The 21,178-nt window shown below is 43.0% G+C and overlaps 1 protein-coding gene and 1 non-coding gene across 2 annotated transcripts in view; both read left to right on the top strand.

Moving 5' to 3' along the window:
• Flt1 (fms related receptor tyrosine kinase 1) overlaps positions 1 to 21,178 on the top strand; it is a 158,026-nt gene that overhangs the window by 35,956 nt on the left and 100,892 nt on the right. The window contains exons 4-10 of the mRNA XM_005083180.4: positions 5,265 to 5,389; positions 6,420 to 6,582; positions 6,714 to 6,850; positions 9,362 to 9,536; positions 11,103 to 11,220; positions 13,904 to 14,073; positions 14,927 to 15,086. Of these exons, the coding sequence (XP_005083237.1) occupies positions 5,265 to 5,389; positions 6,420 to 6,582; positions 6,714 to 6,850; positions 9,362 to 9,536; positions 11,103 to 11,220; positions 13,904 to 14,073; positions 14,927 to 15,086 (1,048 nt within the window). The remainder of the gene's footprint in view (positions 1 to 5,264; positions 5,390 to 6,419; positions 6,583 to 6,713; positions 6,851 to 9,361; positions 9,537 to 11,102; positions 11,221 to 13,903; positions 14,074 to 14,926; positions 15,087 to 21,178) is intronic.
• On the top strand, positions 12,355 to 12,459 carry LOC121142115. Its single transcript, XR_005879122.1, has one exon. It is a non-coding gene; the product is annotated as a U6 spliceosomal RNA (small nuclear RNA).

Raw genomic sequence — 21,178 nt, 5'->3', positions numbered from 1 at the left:
ACACAAGAAGCTGTGGCTATATGCACCCTCAACCACAGACTGACCCACTCAGAGTCTCTGTGCCCACTGCTTTGATGAACTGAATTTCCTGAAATACAGCCACATTGAATCCTCCCTTCCTTTACTTACTGGTATCTTGTTGTAGCATTTTTATCCCTCTTCAATCTGGACGCTGATCCTCTGGGTAACCAGGACAACACTCCAGGGGCTACCAATGTGCACACTCTGTGTGATGCACACCTCTTGCACATAGTGGGCAAGCTTTGGCCATCTAAATGAAGGCAAAAAGGTTTTCATTGTTCTCCCATTGACTCGGGGCTGCCAGAGGGAACTGAGGACACATTTGTCCACAATGGCTTTGGCACAGGAGCAAATTCTGTCATTTGTGAATGGCCTGGAAAGGATGCGACTTGAGGTTGGAGAGAAAGACTGTGGGATCCAGAGGGTGAACAGGAGTCGTTCCAGCTCAGAAAACAGGGTCCAAGGAGTTCTTTCTGGATAAATCATGTGGGGATATAGTCTACTGTACGATTCACCTGTTTACAATAGAGTTCAGTGGGCTTCAGTGTGTTCACAGAATATACCACATTCCACCGCCTTCGAAGAAAAGCTGGACCCTGTGGTCTCCTCTCCATACCCACAATCCATGCCTCTTCTGTCCTTAGCAAGTTGATCTACTTTCTGCCTCTTCCGGATATTGCACAAGAGTCCAGCCGTGTCTGGCTCCTTTTACACAGTATATTTTTGAGGTTCACCCATATTACATCACCCTCTTTTCTTCCTATAGCTAACTGAATCATGCTGCATGGTGTAGATAGATCACACTTCAGTGATCCACGTATTAGCTGATAGATATTTTAGTTTCTGCTTCCTGACTTTGTTGTTCTCTCTCTCTCTCTCTCTCTCTCTCTCTCTCTCTCTCTCTCTCTCTCTCTCTCTCTCTCTCTCTCTCTCAGACAGCTAACTATGTAGATCAGGCTGGCCTAGAACTTACAGTGATCCAACTGCTTCTGCCTCCCCAGTGCTGGGACTAAAGACATGGCATATGGCTACTTTTAGTAGCACTTCAGTAAATGCCGTAGACAAGCTTCTGTGTGGATAGAAGGCCCATTGTCTTGAATGTGCACCTACCGGTAGAATGTCTGAGTGGTAAGGCAACTAGCTAGTTCTATGTTTAAACTTTGGGGGAAAGAACCATTGTTTTATTGTTTTGTTTTTAATGTAGCTGTACCATTTTCCATTCCCATCTGTTGTTCCTTATCCTTGTCAACGTTTGTTATCATGTCCTTTTCATTTAGCCATTTTAGTGGGTGTGAAATGGTCACTCATAGCTTTGATTAGTATTTTCCTGATGGCTCATGACCTTGGACTACTTTTCATGTGTTTATTTAATCCTTTGTATCTCATCATGAGAAAAATATCAGTTCAAATCCTTTTTACTATTTTTAAAAAATATTTTCCATTATTCCTTTTAATTTATTGTATATGTGAGCAACTGTGTGAGTGTATGGGAGTCCCAGCAGAGGCCAGAAGAGGGTGTCAGATTCCTTGGAGCTGGAGTTACATGGGATCGTGAGCCGGCTGATGTGGGTGCTGAGAACCACACTTGGGTCTTTTGCAAGAGCAGTCAGTACTCTAAACCTTTAAGCCATCTCTCCGGCCCCACCCTTTGGCACTCTTAAATGGAGTTATTTGTCTTTATTATTGAAGTGTAAAAGGTCTTACATTTATTATTATTTCACGTAATGTTATAAATGTCTCATATATTCTTATCTAGATTCATATGTATTATAAATGTGTGCTATATACTGCTTAAAATGTATTCAGGACTAACGATAAGTGTATCTTTTACATTCTATATACAAGCGCCTTAGCAGATACAAATATTTTCACCCATATCTTCAGGAGGGCTTTATATTTTCACTCTCTGGATAGTCTTCTTTGAAGACCAAAAGTTCTCAATTTTGGTAAAATGCACTTTGTCAGTCTTTTTCTTTCTATTTATCCTTACAAGCTGGTTTTTACATGTAACTATTTTGTTGAGATTTGTTTTGGTCATACATCCATACTCATTGATAGTTTTGTTGTAAAGTCTTCAGTCTGGGCTTCATCATACTATTGACCTCATAGGATGAGTTAGAAAGTTTTCTTTGTTCTATTTTTTGGGGGGAAAGTTTGTGAAGAATTGTCTTGAGTCCCCAGTGACCGTGTGAGTGGCCTGAGCGCTGGCCTCTTCCTCACTCTCTCAATACACAGCCACTTTGATTGCAGGAACCCACTGACTGGGTGCAGAAGTCATTTTTAATGTTGTGACAAAGACAAATGCATCCTATGGGAGCAGTAAGTGGTCTTACCGGTGATATTAGTGGAACCGTGACCTCTCCCATATCAATGGTCCTACAAAACAAAAAAATGTGTGTATTATGTCAGGCAAGTTCATTCTCAGCCCTTCCTTGAAGCAAGTTGCAAAGGAAATGTACTCTTAATAAGTCCAAAGAGTCGAGTGAGCCGGGCGTTGGTGGCGCACGCCTTTAATCCCAGCACTCGGGAGGCAGAGGCAGGCGGATCTCTGTGAGTTCCAGGCCAGCCTGGTCTATAAGAGCTAGTTCCAGGACAACCTTCAAAGCCACAGAGAAACCCTGTCTCGAAAAACAAAAACCAACAAAAAAAGAATAGAGTGATGGGTGTATGTGCATGGTGTGTGTGTGTGTGTGTGTGTGTGTGTGTGTGTGTGTGTACAGGCATGGAGTCATGGGGTCATTTCTAGACATGGATTTATAATGCCACTATTGATAAGCAATACATTTTTAGTTGTGTTTGGACAGACATAGTATTCTAGCAACTTTGATTTGCGGTGGGCCCACTACTGACATTGAAGGGGGCCTTTGGGAGATAACTGTCTGTAATTTAAGTGTTTAGGGGAATCCACCTAAGCAAAGGGACAAAGGAACTCAGAGGTAAAGACAATTCCATTTGAAATTGCCTATTCATTAGCCAAGAGCTGATGACACCCATGTTTACTATCTCCTCTAGAAACTTTTCATGTTAGTGTGCTTTGTTGGAAAGGGCTGTTTGAAGACAGTAAACCAATATGGAGGATTTACAGTTCAGTTAAATGAATTAAGCCGTTTCCTGGTGTTTCTGTATACCTTTGGGACACACAATGTCTATACACACATATATACATATATATATACACAGAGAGAGAGGGAGACCTGCAGGAGGAAGAGAGCATGATGCAGTAGTTCCCTGGCTCTGCTGGGTGTCTGCCTCTGCAACCTCTATTGGAGGATTTGGTTCTGACAAGACCCCTAGTCTCCAGTCATTCATTTTCTGTCTTTGTCCGTGGTGTTCTGCCCCCACTGAGAATTCCTAATCAACAAACAGCTCTATTAACTGTGACAGGCAAAATGAAAGCCAATCAGTGACAAACGTATTGTTTTCCTTAAGTGCAAATGGATAGTGGTTTCTAATCTGAGTGCTAACTTTAACAGTTATTATTAAATGACATGAGATCATTCTAGAAAAACCAACAGAGAAAATAACTGAGCTAAGTGTTAGAGGCAGAGGCAGGAGGGTCTATATGAGTTCAAGGTCAGCCTGGTCTACAAAGTAAGTTTCAGGCCAGCCAAAGCTACATAGATCTCATGTCAAAAAAAAAAAAAAAAAAAAAAAAAAAAGGGAAAGAAGAGAGGAGACAATAACTCAAAACTAGCACCCAAGGATAACTAACTCCCCCCACACACACACACTTCCCATACCTCTGCTCCTAATTCCTTCTTTTTTTTTTTTTAAGACAGAATACTTAGCAGAGTAGTTGAGGCTGGCCATTTGTTCTGCTTCCTTGACTGACTTGCTGGGATTATAGGTGCAGACCACAAAGCCTGGGTCCAGCTTTTTTGTTTTCTGTCTTCTCTGCGACTGCAAGACTGAAGTGAAGGTGCTTCGATGGCCAGCCCGCCGCCATACCTGTTAGATCCTAGCCTGCCACTTCCTTGTCCTGGTTTCCCAGCATTCTTGACTAGCAGATGTCACATCAGCCTCTGCCTTTGTTCTTACAGGGCTGTTTTAAGATTAGGATTATTTAGGGCTGAAGAGGTGGCTCAATAGTTGGGAGTATTGGCTGCTCTTCCGGAGGACCTGGATGGCAGCTCACAACTGTCTGTAACTCTAGTTCCAGAGGACCTGACATTTTCACACCAATTAACATATAATTTTTTTAAAAAGGTACCTATTATAAGCTAAGGGCCCTTAGCTTAAAATTACATTCATTCACCTCTCTTTCCATATAGGCCCCATTCAGAAGTGCAAAGGGCTTAAGACCCTACTAGTTTCACCCACGACAGTCATTGGGGATGTCTGATAACTGTTGCCTGCCAACAGTTCTTGTTTCTGTAATATCCATCCTCTGTCAGCATCCAGTTTTGAAAGAGGACCAACCAGCAGGTCTGGGACCTCCTTGGTTCTTTCATACAGGACTCCTGGCCCCTCTGAAGGCTGGCGCTAATCACTCCTGAAAGGGATTGTTTTAAGACAAGAGCAAGGTGGACAGTGTTTCTAGAAATGTCTGATGTTCCTTCTGATTCCTTGGAGGAATTACAGGGAAGTCGAACAGGCAGTTAGAATCCTCTCAGAGACACTGCCACACTTTGAAAAGAGGTGTTTTGGTGATTATTCGAAGGCCCCTCCAGACCTCTCAGTGAGCTTTTCTCTTAGCAGGTAAACCTTGCACGTGGAAGAATGGACCTAATCACCAATGAAATGCATGCATTTCCCAGATCCTTTCCCATTCATTCTTGTCTACCAGGCAAGGTCTAGAAAGCCTTCAAGTGGTGCCTCTGCCATTCAAATGATAATCCCCTCTGGTTTGCTTACTTCTGTCTTGCCCCTGACTCTCCCATGTAGGAGCACCTGTGTTTTTCCAGTGGTCACAAAGACCCTGGAGGGAACTTCCTGGGGCACTTAACATAGCTGAAGTTTATGCAGAATCTCCCCCTTTGTCCCTCATTGCACTTCTAAAGCTTTGGCATTTGGTGGTCTCCATAACTCCATTGCATAGTAGGGTGTTAGGGTAATCCCACTGAAGGCCAAGAACTGAAGAAGAAACTGGGTTTCTTTGGGAGACAGACATGTGGAAGGCGGTTCAGAGACAAACACAATCTGTCCAATGAGGAAGCTGCAGCAGAGTCCCAGGGACAGTCCCAGCCTCCAATGCCTTACATACTTACATCTCCAGTTGCCTCTCTGTGGTTTTCCCCACTCAGATGCAGCGAGCCCTTTCATAGAGATGTACAGTGACATACCTAAAGTTGTGTACATGACGGAAGGAAGAGAACTCATCATCCCCTGCCGGGTGACGTCACCCAACATCACAGTCACTCTAAAAAAGGTAAAACTTGTTACTTCCATCATGTTTTTGCTTCAAATGGATGTTATGACATTTTGAGTCTCTGGAATAATTTTCTTACAGACATCTGGGCTTCGCAGTGGATTTATCTGTAACATTCGTTTCCTACCAAAAAAAAAACCACTAGTGGGAGTTACACACCTTGTGTATTTAAGTAGAGTCAAATGATAATGTCCTAAGCATATATCTAAGTAATGAAAGAACCAAATTCATCACAGTTTTGATATATTGTCACACATCAAAAAGTAAGTGTTAATTTTACTGCTCACATGGATAAGCTGGTGTCTGACTAGGGTACCATTGCTGGAGCTGGGGCCATCAGGGGGGCCACTGGATCACCTGTTTGGGATCCACACATAAGGAGCTACCCTTAGGTCTGAATTTGTCATGTCCTAGTGACAAATGCCTAAGTCCCGGGTGGTACCCAAACTTAACATCTTAGAAAAACGGAGGGATAGAAATCCATCCAGGAGACTCCTCCATGTTTTCAATCAAGCCCTGTGAAGACAGAAGGAAAATGTCAGACATCCAGTGAGCCAGAAGGCCACTGGTACAAAGCTTTCCCACAGAGAAGTTTAGAGGGTAAGGACCAACCAGCTCCCTATTTCACTCAAGGCAGCACCACACCAATCCACACACAAGTGGGTATCAGGTAAGCTTTGTGCAGTGGCTGTAATCGGGAAGCCAGAAAAATTTTGACTGTGATTGACAGATTCCTGAAGTGTCCCTCAGGGACAGGTTTGAGTCCCCATCCCATCTGTGTCCTGTTGGTGTCAGGGCTGGAATCAGTAGACAGTTTCAGCTGCTCAAGAAAAGACCTAGGTTAGCGTGCAGGGGACTCCAGGGCACACTGGGCCCTGGTGTTGATCTTACGACTTCCCAGTCAGTGTCCCTGCACCTCTTTGAATGGCTCAGTGCGGTAGTTCTCACTGTAAGTGAAAACCGTGTTTTCTCCTGCTATTCTGATACATGACTGCCAGGGCTTTTGTTTATCATGCTTCTTTGTTTGTAGTTTCCATCTGATACTCTGACCCCTGATGGAGAAAGAATAATGTGGGACAGTCGGAAAGGCTTCATAATAACAAATGCGACATACAGAGAAATAGGACTTCTGAACTGCGAAGCCACAGTCAATGGGCACCTATACCAGACAAACTATTTGACCCATCGGCAAAGTAAGTGACTGTCCCTATGGGTGTGGACACCAAGCACAGTCCTTTGAGCTCCAGCTGCCCTGTGAAACCTTGACCTTTAATATTTTATTTATTTATGTGTTTGTTTATTCGTTTGACTCTTATGCTTGCAGCCAATACCATCCTGGATGTCCGCATAAGTCCTCCAAGCCCAGTGAGACTGCTCCATGGTCAAACTCTTGTCCTCAACTGCACCACTACCACCGACCTGAACACGAGAGTGCAGATGAGCTGGAGTTACCCTGGTAAAGTGAGTGGCCGCTTTTCTAGTTCTTCCGCAGGGCACTGTTTGTATCTGCTTTGAGTGAGTGAAACCCCACTGGGTTTTTGAAGTGGGAAAAATGAGAAAATCCTGCTCCCAGGGTGGTGTGGGTGGACAGGAAAGGGGCAGGTTTGAACGGGTGCCTCCCTCACCGGGCGGTCCCTGGATGTGATAGTGCAGATCCTGGCTTTGATGTCTGGAGCTTGTTTTGAAGGCTAAGGGCTGCTGTTTCCACTGGTGAGTCTGGAAGGCAAGAGGGACCGTTTTATCCTTGGAAACGATGCATTAGGATTTCAAGACGGGAAAAAAAAAAAAAGGATTTCAAGACGAGAGGGGAATTTATCACTAAAAGCCAGGCAGGGACTATCTTTTGTCATAACAACTTTTCAGGAGATTGTCCTTGTCAGTGCATTCATGGAAGGTTCTGGCAGACAGTCAGGCACCTGATTACGGTGTGTTTGGTAAAGATACTTCAAGCCAGCCATCCAATACTGCACTCATTCACTCTCATGGGGACCATTCTGTCCTTCAAAAACAAACATGAGAAGAATGAAGACAGAGCCCGTGTTCCTATTCAGGTGAAACACCCTTGCAAGCAGCAGTTACTTATTGAAATACTCAGATGGGAAGACGATGATAAGCTGGGAAGAAATGCTGGCAGGAGGCCTGCTCTCATTTCTCATGGGCCAGTGTGATTATGTAGCCTATCCCAAGGACGGGCGATTGTTATGTCATTCAGACTGCCAATCAAAACTAATTTATGGTTAAATAATGAACAAAAGATTAATGCTTCAACTCCAACTTGTTTTCACCCCCCCCCCCGCCTGCCTGTGGAAATAGAACTTAGTAACAGAAGATGTAGAAGATGTAATCTGTTCCCTATAGGAACTGATCAGATATTGACAATGTTCTAGAAAATACTGTTGTTTCATTTAAATAAGAATGCTATAACATGAAGCAGTATCTTCTGATAGAAATAAAAATTCTCAGTAAATGCCAAGAGGGAAGAGACTTTTATCTGGTTCCTATTGCTATTAAGAATGTTGATACTGGAGGCTGGAGAGATGGCTCAGAAGTTAAGAGCTCCGGCTGCACTTGCAGAGGACCCAGGTTCAATTCCCAGCACCCACATAGTGAAACACAACCGTCAGTAACTCCAGTCCCAGGGAATCCAAAGCCCTCTTCTGGCTTCCTCAAGCTCCAGGCGCACATGTGGTGTGTAGACATACATGCAGACAAAATACCCATACCATACACAGAAAAAAAAATCAATTAATAACAAAGCTTTAAAGACAGTATTAGTACTATATCTACTGAGTACCAATAACCTTCTAAGACAGTGAGGAATTCTTCATCCTGATTAATTGTATTAAATAGCCATACACAGCTAGTGGCTACAGAACTGGACAAGGCACTTCGGGAGGCCTGGATGAGTTGTTTCCCAAGGACCAAACTATACCAACAACACACTTGGGAAGATCACTCTTCAGAGGGGAAGTCATGCCTCTAGACCGAGTGGTGGAAAGGTTCCTAGGTCTATTACACTGGGGACTTCATCTGACTTTTCACAGCAATGATTGACAGTTGCATCTTTTGTTATCACTGAGAACCATGCAAATGGCCTAAACATATGTCTGTGCCAATGGGGCATTAAAAGGTAGGTGTGTGAAAGTTGACTAAGCATGGTAGAGGGAACTAGGTCCAAGACCCTCAGCTCTGTCTGGACAGCTGCCAGATCTTTTTCCCGCGACCCTCCCCAGGGAAGGACTTAAGAGGGGGAAATGACGTGTTATGTGTTATAAGAGGAACAATTGAAGACCGCAGCTCGCATCTTCTCCGAACAGTGAGCAGGCCCCTGTAGCCAACCAGACAGCAGATTGAGGTCTTTCCTTGAGATAAGGGACAAACCCTGCAGATGATGGCTGAAATGACCTTGAGGTGTGCACATCCCAGGCCCCTTTGCCAGCCTTTAGCAGAACCTGATGAGCATGACTCAACATGTGATCTCACGAAATGGGAGTAGCTGAAGCAGGACTTGAATTTTCGTTCCCATCAGTAGGAAGGGGAACTTGTGTTTATTTACAGGAATGCCACCATTGAGTCTGAAGGGTCAGGCTACTGTTTAGAGGAGAGCCTGTGGTGGCGAGAAGTCACTAAGTGCACACCCAAGAGCCCTGGTATTCGCAGCCAAAGCTCTGTGGCTTCCCTTTACTCATTGGTAACAATGAAAAGCCCCTCCCACCTCACCAAGTGCTTTCAGAAAGCAACTGACACAATATGTGTGTGAAAGTCCATTTAAAGAGATGGAGTGCTAAATAAAGGCTAGCATACTTCGTATTTGATGCACGTCTGCACAGAGGCATAGTTTCCTAATGTTTGGCCTGTGGTGGATCTGACGTGCCTCCTTACCTAAATCCTGATTTGGGGAAAACTAACACACTGGAATTTTAAGCAGGAAACAATGGTGACTCCTACACTCATTGTGCCTTCCCTTTCTAGGCAACTAAGAGAGCTTCTATAAGGCAACGGATTGACCAAAGCAATCCCCACAACAATGTGTTCCACAGCGTTCTGAGGATCAATGACGTGCAGAGCCACGACAAGGGACTCTACACTTGTCGTGTGAAAAGTGGATCATCATTCAGGTCTTTCAACGCCTCCGTTCATGTGTACGGTAAGCAGCAGAAGCTCAGAGAGCAGATTTACACTGCACCTGCTGAGCACTCACTCTAGGCATTAAGAGTTGGCAAGAGGGCGCCTGGAAAGATGGATCAGCGGTTAAGAGCACTGCCTGTTCTTCCAGATGATCCCGGTTCGATTTCCAGCATCCACATGGCAGCTCACAATTGTGTCTAACTCCTGTTCCAAGGGACCCAATGCCCTCATACAGACATTCATGCAGGCAAAACTCCAGTGTACATAAAATAAAAATAAATAAATTATTAAAAAAAGAGTTTGCAAAAATAAGTCAATATTCTTTTGGCTAAGAGTTATACAACCATGAACAAAGGCTGCTTTCTTTTGAGCCTCTAAAGGCAAATTAAACCATTTCATAGTCTTTAAGTTGAATACTTTTGGGAAGAGGGTGTGGAAAGATAAGAGCCTGAGGTTGTGGGGGGACCAGAGCAAAACAATGTGTTCTGGATGTGACAAGACCTCAGCACTCATGAACCCTCAGCAGCTGTGGTTGCTGGCACAGAGTCTGTACAAGACCAAGCCAGTTAACATTCCCACATGAATAGTGAAGGGACTCACAAGCTCACACCCCTAACTGAGGAGCTATTGACAGCTGATGGCTTCTGGGGGAGGGAGAGTCAGTTTTCCTTAATGGTGTGGCCAACTGTAGGTCAATTGTGCCCCCACCGGATGGCCCCCACACCCAGAAGTATATGCCAACACAAGCTAGAATTGATGGGTAATTAAATAAAAGAGAGGATATGAAGTTGGGCAGTGGGGTGAAGATGGGTTAGATCTGCAAAGACTTATAACACAAGGAGAAGGGGAGGTGAATATGATCAATATATACTATATAAAATTCTCAAAGATTAATGCTAACTTTTAAAAATGCTACTTTTGATTTGGGCAGTTTTGGTTTTATACGCTTGCTCCAGTTAATAACGTAAACTGTAGGGCAGTCATGACTTCCTCATTTACTGTCCCATATAAACAAAGCAGAACCCATTGATCAGTCTTACCTTGTCTGGGGGCAATCTCCCTGATACAGCCATGAAGTAGATGTAGAAAAATATAATAAATCACATGGAATTCATGATCTTCTACTTCCGGTTTAATGATCATGGAATGTGCAAATGATTGCTTAATTATTAGATGTAAATTCTGTAAGGACAAGTGAAAGGCTTTGTGTCTGTTGTTGCAAAGGGAACCGGTGTTCTGAGAAGAGCCCCTGTCAGAGGCACTTTCTATCCTTACAGTTTTCTCAGCTTGACTTTTCAGCCCAGAGCAACTTTCTGCATCTTTGCTGTATCAACTGGGTAGATTTTAGAGACACCGTCCCTTGTTATTGTGACCAGCTTATAGTGACGCTCCGGTTGCCTGTACACTGCTTAACATCTCTAGGACATGCCGGCAGTTGACCTGAAGGCATCATTGATTGACACTTGGGCTCTTTAACAGGCTCCGCCATGATTCGTTCATTGACCGCATCTCCATTAAAGGAAGGAGTGAGCTTATGCTTACATAAATGCATCCTTTCCTGATTCCTTCATTTCTTCTCTCAAAGGAAAGGGATTCATCAGTGTGAAGCATCGGAAGCAGCAGGTGCAGGAGACCGTAGCGGGAAAGCGGTCCTATCGGCTGTCCATGAAAGTGAAGGCCTTCCCCTCGCCAGAAGTCGTATGGTAGGACTGCAATCATTTCATTGTCAGTTGAGATACTTTTTATAAGTAGGAACTTTGGAACGTCAGTGGCTCACAGTCCTGAAAGAGACACCAAGAGAAATTGTTTGGAGCAACTCTGGGGAGCTGGACACTGTTGATTTCCGGGTGGTGGCACTGGGGAGGGCAGAATGCGCCTGGAAGCGGTTCCCAGAGGTGAAGCAAGAGGTGAGGGGTTTGAATGCTCCATTCAGCTCGGCAGTCCCTCACACATACTAAATCCCCGCATCTCCAAACCTTCCTATGATGTCAACATTCTCTGAATGAGATGTGTTGGGCAATAACGCAGAGGCATCTTGAATGTGTAACATGCTCTATTAACCCTGAAGAAATGGGCCCTTGTAATGAGGATGGCAAAAATAATTCCTTTATGTGCAACTGGGTTGAAAGTCTCAGCCTTGTTTTAAAATTTCAACAAACATTGATAGTGGCAGGACTTACTCATTGGTAGGTGGAGACAAGTGGACCGACTTGAATTAATGAAGGTTTTCTTTGGCTTGAAGTATTCAGAAATACCTGGCCCTTTTTTTTTCTTTAAAAAGTCAGACCAGTACGGCACCTATGTAAAACAATGCAATCTGTTTAGAATTTGCAGTCATTTTGCTAAATTACTTTTTAATGTCATTATCTTTGGCTGACCACTACATTTTAAACAAAAGGTCCACTCACCGTTGATTAGAAAAACAATCCGTACAATACAGAAGCCCTGCCATTTGGAAAATCCTCACCAGAGCTTGTCTGGCCCTCAGCCCTTCAGGGTTTGTTTGTAGCTAACTCAAATATTTATTAGGAAGCTAAGTAACAAGTCGAAACTGTATACTACACCTTCGCAGCATTATGGTGGGAAATATTATTTTACATTATCTAAAAAGTTAATAGAACATTATAATTTTCTTGCTAGACATACAAAGTATGGTTTAAGAAAAGAAAAATTACTAAATTTAAAGAACAGTTCGTAGTAATCTAAAGACTCACGCTTTCATGTCTAAACATACCCTTTGCCTATTCATGCTGGTTTATTCAGTCACTAAATAGCAAGGAACAAATGAAACAAAATGTCTACTTTTGAAATGATGCCTTGTTCATAGGATGCAACCGGCACTCGCTTTGGCAGCACACATACTAGAACTGGAACAATACAGAGAAGATTAGCACACCCCTGTGCAGGGGTGACCCACAATTTGTGAACAGTTCTGTATTTTTCTAGCTTGTTGGAGCCTATTGCCTATGGTGGGATGCCATGTTCTGCCTTAATGCAGGGGACAGAAGCTTGGTCATGGCTCAACTCAATGGGCCGGGCCTTGTCGACCCCCCACCATGGGAGCCCCCACCATGAGAGGAGCGGATAGGTGGTGGGCTGGTGCAGGGAAGTGAAAAGTGAAAGGTGGAAGGGTGGAAGGGAGAACTGTGGTTGGAATGCAAAATGAAGTAAAAAACCTTAAAAGAAAAATAGGATGCAATCGAGACAATACTCAAATGCTATTTGAAATCACAAAATCCAGCATAGCCATATTAAGTGTGTTGGAGCTGAGACCTGGAGAGTCTGTCCCCAGGTGTGCTGGCCTAAGAGCCATTTCAGCTTTCTACAACACAGTACACGGCCTACAAATGAAAGGGCATATTGAAAGACTGTGCATTTAAAATCATGGGCTGGAGAGATGGCTCAGCAGTTAAGAGCACTGGCTGCTCTTGTAGAGGACCTGGATCCATTTCCAGCACCCACATGGAAGCTCACAACCATCTGTAACTCACATTCAGGGGGTCCAGCGCCCTCTTCTGACCTCTGTGGGTAACACACACACACACACACACACACACACACACACACACGGTGCACATACGTACATGCGTACAAGCAAACACTTAAACATCAAATAAAAGTAAATCTTTAAAAAATAGCAAAATATAAAAGTAAGTCATAGACTAGGGGAGTTCAAAGGGGTCTTGAGAACTTCTAGAAGTCTTGAGGGACACTGTAGTTCAAGTTGGTCTATCTGTTACACAGGTGGCAGCATGCAGATAGGGCAGAGCTAGGTCACCTGACTCTCAGTACAAACAGATGACATCAAGGCATTGATTCTACATTAAAAACACTTTTAAATTCCTGTTGCCTGGTGCCTTCCATTGTTCTTCCTCGAGGGGGATTATTTTGATTTTGCTACAGTTTCTCTATGAAAGGGACAATTGGTGTGACCATTTATGTAATTAATAAGAACTCCACATGAGCCCACAATAGGAGCGTCTATTTTTACTCTTTATCAGGTCTAGTTGATCTAATATGTAAGAGTTGTTCTGGGACTTCTCATGGAGCCTTAAAGAAAATGCTTGACAGACCCAGACCAGAACCTCTGACTTGGTGTGTAGGTAATTTGTGGGTATATAAAGCCACCTCTTTCTTTTCTTCATCTTTTGTTCCTTCCTCCTTGTGGATAAAGATGAAATGCTACCCAGTCTAAATCCCTCACCTGATTTTACCAAACAGTTAAGTACCTAAAGTTTACTGAAGAAAACAAAACAAAACAGTGCTGATGTCCAAAGATTCACAATTAATCCCCTTGAGGTTACAAACTGAATTGGCAATCACATGCCATCAAAGTGACTCCATGAAGTGAATGAAGTGACTTACCCACCATGCTGTTAACCACAGGTTAAAAGATGGCTCGCCTGCAACAGAGAAGTCTGCTCGCTATTCGGTGCACGGCTATTCACTAGTTATCAAAGATGTAGCTACGGAGGATGCAGGGGATTATACAATCTTGCTGGGCATAAAGCAGTCAAACCTATTCAAAAACCTCACTGCCACTCTGATTGTAAATGGTAAGTTCAATTTTGTGGGATCTTTGGGTTCTACAGCTATTATTGACAACTTGTGAGTTCAAAAGTCAGTATAAACTGTCCAAGAAAACAAACTTTAAGAATATTTGGTTTTGAGGGTTTTTTTCTTTTGTTATACGAGTGTTTTTCCTGCTTTGGTGTGTGCAAGTATGTGTACCACATGTATATCTGGTATTTGAGAAGGTCAGAAAAGGGTATCAAATCCCCTAGAACTGCACTTGCTGATGGTTGTGAGCCACCATGCGCTTGCTGGGAATCGAACCTGGTTCCTCCGCAAGAGCAGTGAGTGCTCTTCACTGCTGAGTCCCACATACATTTTTATGTCCCATTTCTAATGGTTGGGATAAAGCTCAACAGCAGAGTCCTTACCTATTAAGTACAAAGCTCTGGGTTCCAGCCCCAGCGCCAGAGAGAAACAAAGGAAAAATGCCACACTTCTGCCCACATCATAACTGCTTCATATTTTCTGTTTGTTTGCTTGGCTGGTTGGTTGTTTTCTTGAGGTGGGTTCTCTCTATGGAGCCCTGGCTGTCTGGGAACTTGCTCTGTGGACCAGGCTGGCTCACCTCCTGTGTGCTGGGATTAAAAGTGTGTGCCACCATGCCCAGCTATTACTTCCTGTTTTCTTACCTCCTTCAGGTAAGGTGGCATTACTTACCACCATCACGGTATTCATACTGTGGAATCAAATAGGCATTTTCCTACATAATATGAGCATTTGTTTGTAGTGGTGTTTCCCTGACATCAAAACCAACGTGACCGGTCTCTCGTGTGAGGCCCTGGAGGAAATCCTTGCCTCTGCCCCTGACTTCTCTCTGCTTCTTCTCCTCTCCAGCGAAACCTCAGATCTATGAAAAGTCCGTGTCATCCTTTGCGAGCCCGGCTCTCTACCCACTGGGCAGCAGACAAGCCCTCACTTGCACTGTGTACGGAATCCCTCGGCCTACAATCAAGTGGCTCTGGCACCCCTGTTATCACAATCATTCCAAGGAAAGGTAGGGACAGTCAACTTCTTGAGTGATTTTCAAAGGTTAACTGGATTCTCTAGTGGCCACATTTGGGAGTCACTCACTGGACATGCATTGAATTTGGGCAGAGGCCTCCCCTGCATTCAAGTAGGTTGACCACAGTTACTGTTTCTCATTGACATGTTGCGCTGGGCTCACAGGGTCACTTTTTGCTCAAGTATACAGGAACATGGGACAGAACCAAGGCTTCCTTGGGACCCGGGAGTTCTTACGTGCCTTGGTTAGAGCTCGCACGCGCCTTTCCCAGTTGAGTAGCGCTGCTAAGAGCTTTCCACTCGGCCACTCTGGTCTTCCCATTCTTTCTTTTCTCTTCGTTGGCTGGAATCCAAGGTCTTCCCAACACATGGCTACTGTTTCCTATCTTGGGCGTGGCTCATGCTTTTTCATCTGTCTTAATTCTGCTTCCACCTATTGTCTGTCTCGTAAGAAGTCGGTTTTTCATCAAGCCCCAAGGCTCAGCTCTTAGGTGACCTTCTCTGTGAAACCTCTGGGCTGCCTCATTCCAGCTCATTTCTCCCTCTGTGATTGTTCATATACCATCATCATCGCAGCAGAAGTCCACGAGACCAGGTTTGTCTATTTTAGGCTCTGGATCAGCTAACTGCAACCACGCAGCAGATACTCAGTCGCTGCCACACAATGAATTCATCTCTACCCTCTGTGAGCTACACGACAATTTCCTTGCATCCTGTCTGTGACTGAGCCCTGTTTGTTTTTGTTCCCTGTTTGTTTAGTCTAGAGACATGATACCTGTGCTAGTCCATGGGAGCTAACTGGAGGCATAGGAACAGAATGGGCAAGTACAACAGGAAGATTCCATTGAGACTACCCATGGGTTACCATTATGCCTATTTATTCTCCTTATTGCTTTTAACCCTGTCCTAAGAAGGTTGGGGACAATAGCTGTTAAACCAAACCAAGCAAGCTTCCAAACTGGCTTGATAAAAAGCAAGCAAGGGATAATTCTATGATGGCTCTTTGGTTTTCTGGACTGTCCCCACAATCCTGATTCTTCATCTGTGTCTTAATCCCTTGTTTAGGACCCAGTGTGACAACAGTGGAAAGTTACTGGGAATTTATGGGATTCATGCAGAGCAGCTATTTCCACAGAAGTCTGATTTTTCATCTGAGAGTCGTTTTCTAAGAATAGACATGGAAGTTGCAAAATATTCAGGACTTATGGACGTTCCATTGAGAACACAAGACACCTACTGAGATTTTGTAATATTTGCTAGTTTGAGTTAGGCATCAATCCCCACTTAGTGGGTCCACCTGTTTCAAGAATTGATGTTTGTACTAACATGCAACTAAATGAAACAGTAAAAACGTGTTATTTAGGATAAAAATTTAGAGTTCCATTTTTTATAAAATGACATAGCCTTTTATAGGTATTTAAATTGTTGTTTCAATAACAACAAATCTAAAATGTCAACTCTAGTCTTAATAAATTTTAACAGTAACCATGTTAGAAAAATTCAGATATGAGGGACGGGACACCATATTATGAGTTTGTGGTTGAATGACACTAATGACATATGACTGGAGCAGAGCGGAGGGGGGAGACTCAGGTGAACACAGTATATACTGCCTCCCTTTTTTAGTCTCTGTGGTGTGTGGGGTCTTTCTCCCCTTCTGTGGAGGATGCTCACCAAGGAAAGATGTCTTACACCTTTTAAAAAAAAACGCTTCAAGACTCAGAAGTGTCGCCTTAAATGTTTGTTGACTATTTGGATTATTCTGTTAAAGTCACTTTATTATTTTTTAATTTAATTTAATAATACATGAGATATAGCTGGGCAGTGGTGGCACACGCCTTTAATCCCAGCACTTGGGAGGCAGAGGCAGGTGGATCTCTGTGAGTTCGAGACCAGCCTGGTCTACAAGAGCTAGTTCCAGGACAGCCTCCAAAGTCATAGAGAAAACCTGTCTCAAAAAACCAAAATAAATAAATAATAACTAATGATAATAATACATGAGATAGATCAAACATGGATAGTTTGACTTTCTCCATGATGGTTCTTTTTTTAATATGGTGTTGCTTGAAATTATCTGCTGAAATTGTATACATCTATGAGCAGCTTTTGTTCTTTGGTCAGAGGGTACTGATGGAGTACCTGCCTGAGGCTTGGTGCTTGGTGACTGGGTAAGACGTATTCAGAGTCACCAATGACACTTTGACACACTAAAAATAACAGAACAACTTCATTACACTATATTAGGAGGGAAAAGCTAGATTTATACCCAAATGAAGCCCTTTGCCATTACTAAAAATTTACAGGTGTCTTTATGTAAATATATATATATATATATTGCTTTGATTAACTTATCATGATTCGGGATGTTCTGTTATGCTTCTTTTGAGTTACATATTTGCATGGTAGTATTTATCCATGATCTTTGATTGTAAATGTGCCTAACATTTTAGAATTCTTTTATATATAATAACTATATATGTGCAGAATAATTATTAGTACTTACATTTGAGACTCTTATTCAAGGACATTTCTGTAAATGGCCATAGCTCAAGCAGTAGTTTCTTTTGGTATCCCAACATTATTCATTTGGTTTTTCCATGGCCAGCCACTTAATATACCCAAGTTAATACAAAGAAAGATTCAGACCATTCAAATTTCAACATTTCCTAAAGTCTGACAAATAATTTAAAACTTCAGAAATACAAGGCAGCTAGAAATTTCTGACTTGAAAATATGTGGCAAGATGCTTTATGCAAATGAACTTTGTTTCAACTGAGTAACACTGTGGTTTTTGTTTCCCCTGTAATTCATTCTTGTAAAGCATTAGTAAGATGCCCTAGTAGGCTATTACACAGCAGGATAGCTATAAATAACAATTATATGTTCTACAACTCAAAAGGATTTACGAAAGGATACTCAATGTTGTTGCCACCATACAAAAAAGAAAAAGATAAATGTTCCAGCTATGCTTAATCTGATTTAAGCATTCTGCAATTTATATGCATAAGGAAGTTTCACACAGCTCCCCATAATATGTCTAGTTTATAGGATTTTATACATCAGTTTAAAAAACCTTAAGAATAAAGTGAGGGTAGTATTTAAACTTGTATAACTAATGAGCAAGAAGAAGTAACTGAATGTCTATCATGACCCTTTCCTATGTATTTGTATGGAAAGGTGGTCAAAGAAGGAGACAATTTCTTGTAAATGTTTAATAGAGTTGAGGTAATTTGCCTGGCTAGGTGGTGGTTGTGCACACCTTTAACTCCAGCACTTGGGAGGCAGAGGCAGGCAGATTTCTGTGAGTTTGAGGCCAGCCTGGTCTACTGAGCAAGTTCCAGGACAGGCTCCACAGCTACAGAGAATCCCTGTCTCTAAAAACCATACACACACACACACACACACACACACACACACACACACACACACACACAGAATTGAAGTAAATTGTCAGTACTGAGGGAAGAAGTGTTTGGAGACTAGTTTTCTTTATCTTTAACAACCAATAGAGACTTCTAGATACTTGCTAACCCTCTTCCACGTTAGCCTAGCATTCACCTAGGAAGTTTCCATGAGAGCGTTTAATGTTGGGTACCCTTCACACATCACCTGTTAACACTAAATAAAGATGATTAAACACACAGACAAAAGTAACATGTCTGGGGAAAGCCCACAGTGACAGAGAAATTTGAGACTAGACTCTTACAAGCATATTGAGGACCACATTTCTCAGAGACCTATACACTTCTAAGGAACATCGAGGGAAAATGTTTGCCTACATCAGCCAATTTCACAACATGAGATTTGTTAATGACTATTTCTGAAAAATGAATAGAGATGATGGGAAGTTAAGGCAGTTTCGCTGTGCTTTAAAAATAGAAATCTAGTAAGTCTGAGGGAAACAAGAGGGTCAGAGGAAGAAAATAAGGAACTAGGAAGAGTTAAAAGTAAAAGGAAGACCAGAGAGGTGGACTGGAAACTTGATGCAACTCTCCACTCAGTGACCATCCCATTCATCCTTTTCCTCCCTGGCAGGAAGTGGCTCTGCCCCAGGCTGAGGTGGGGAGGGACCGGTTGGTGAACCAGCTGCCTCCCCTGTAGCCCACACTCAGTTCCTGGAATTCACTTGGCCCTTGATTTTAAAGAATAAAATAGGATTAAGCCTCCTGGGCCAGGTGATACTCTTTTATTTAATTTTAAAGATTAAAAAAAAATATGAGCCTTTGTCTGCTTGTTTGTATATGCAACAGATACACGCAGTGCCTGGGGAGGCCCAAAGAGGGCATTAGATCTCCTGGAACCTGAGTTACAGATGTTTTCCATTACATGTGTGCTAGGAACAGAACCCAAGTCTTTTGCAAGAACAGCCAGGGTTCTTAACCACTGAGTCACTTGTCCACCATAGGCATTTTTCTTAATGGCAGGTCCCCGATGAGCTCTGCCTCCGCAGCACTGGTACACTCGCTCACTCACTCACTCACCTGGGAAGATTTCAGAGAAGACTGTGCAGGGCAAAGAGGCTGGTCTCTGTTGACAAGTGACAGACTGGCAGCAAGGAGTCTGTCCCTGGGGATATGGGGTTCCTAGGAGAGGATGATGGGCATTGTCTGTCTGTGCCCACAGTCATCGGCTCTGTTTTCTCCGGAAGAATCTAGATGTTCAAAGGCTGCTTGTGTGTGTGTGTGTGTGTGTGTGTGTGTGTGTGTGTGTGTGTGTGTTTCACGAGAACTTTGGGTAACTGACTAATAGATGTTTGAGCTCATTTCATCTTATCCCCACAGGTACAAGATAGGGGGTGGACTTCAGCTGGGTCATTCTTGCTGGCACTTTCTGCCAGTTTAGCTCATCTGCCCCACTCGTAGCCAGAGCAACATGGTTGTTTTAGGTGTGTTTTCTCCTTTTTTAAAGCCCAAGTTTGCTTTTAAAGTGTGTCTGGGACTTTACTATAGGGCACAAGCCACTTTAATTCTCTGTCCCCATCTCCCATAGTTTTTGCCAGCTTGCCACAAACCTAAACACTCCCAGGAAGGGGGAATCTTAGCTGAGTAGTTGCCTCTGTCAGGTTGGCCTGTGGGCGTGACTGTGGGGCATTTTCTTCATTACTGATTGACATGAGAAGACTCAGCCCACTGTGGGTGGTGTCATCTCTAGGCAGGTGGGCCTGGATTCTATAAGAAAGGTAGCTGAGCAAGTCAGAGGAAGCAAGTCCATAACAGCATTCCTCCATTGTCTCTGTTTCAGTTCCTGCTTTGGCTTCCCTAGATGATCGACTATGGCTTGTAAGACCAGTAAATTCTTCTCCTGTCCACAAGTTTCTTATGCCCAGTATTTTATCACCGCAATAAGAAAGCAAACTAGGACACCATCTAATGGTCACAGTTTGAAATTCAGAGTAATAAATGACATTGATCATTTATAAAAGATACAGTCACAAAGCATACTAAGTTGGCCTCTATAATAGAGAAAATGTTAGATAGCCTTGACTTCTTTGCAAAAAATGTCATTTTTAAGAATCAACTGTGCTGGCTGGGGTGGTGCATGCCTTTAATACCAGCGCTTGAGAAACAGAGGCAGGTGGATCTCTGTGAGTTTGAAGCGAGCCTATATAATAAATTTCAGCCCAGCCAGATATATATAATAAGATCCTGTCTTAAAAGAAAAGCAGTGGTGGCCAATGAAATGTTTTAGGAATTGCATTAATATTATCTGTGCCACATAGATTGATTTTTGCACATCATTGGTGTTCAACCCAAGTGTGCAGTATCAAGCATCTCATAAATAAATATGTAGTAGCATCTCATACATAAATATGTAGTAACTACTGGCCATGTTCAACATCACTTGTCATTTGATTGTATAGGGTCCAGCTTGCTTGGTGGTTGCTTATTGGATGTATATGTGTACCTGCAGAATATCTATTATGTACTATTATGGGGCTAGAGAACTAGCAATCAAGGAAATGGGGTTTATTCTTGGCACTGCCCCTGACCTCTGTGGGACTCTGGCCAGTTAGTTAATCTGAGCAACTTCCCCTCTGTGAATGGCAGTTCCTAGTCTCCCCTTTCCTCTCATTCCCAGGAATGG

The sequence above is a fragment of the Mesocricetus auratus genome, unplaced genomic scaffold (assembly GCF_017639785.1).
Source record: "Mesocricetus auratus isolate SY011 unplaced genomic scaffold, BCM_Maur_2.0 Super-Scaffold_100008, whole genome shotgun sequence".
In the NCBI taxonomy this organism is placed as follows: Eukaryota; Metazoa; Chordata; class Mammalia; order Rodentia; family Cricetidae; genus Mesocricetus; species Mesocricetus auratus.
This window is presented reverse-complemented; position numbering and strand designations above follow the sequence as displayed.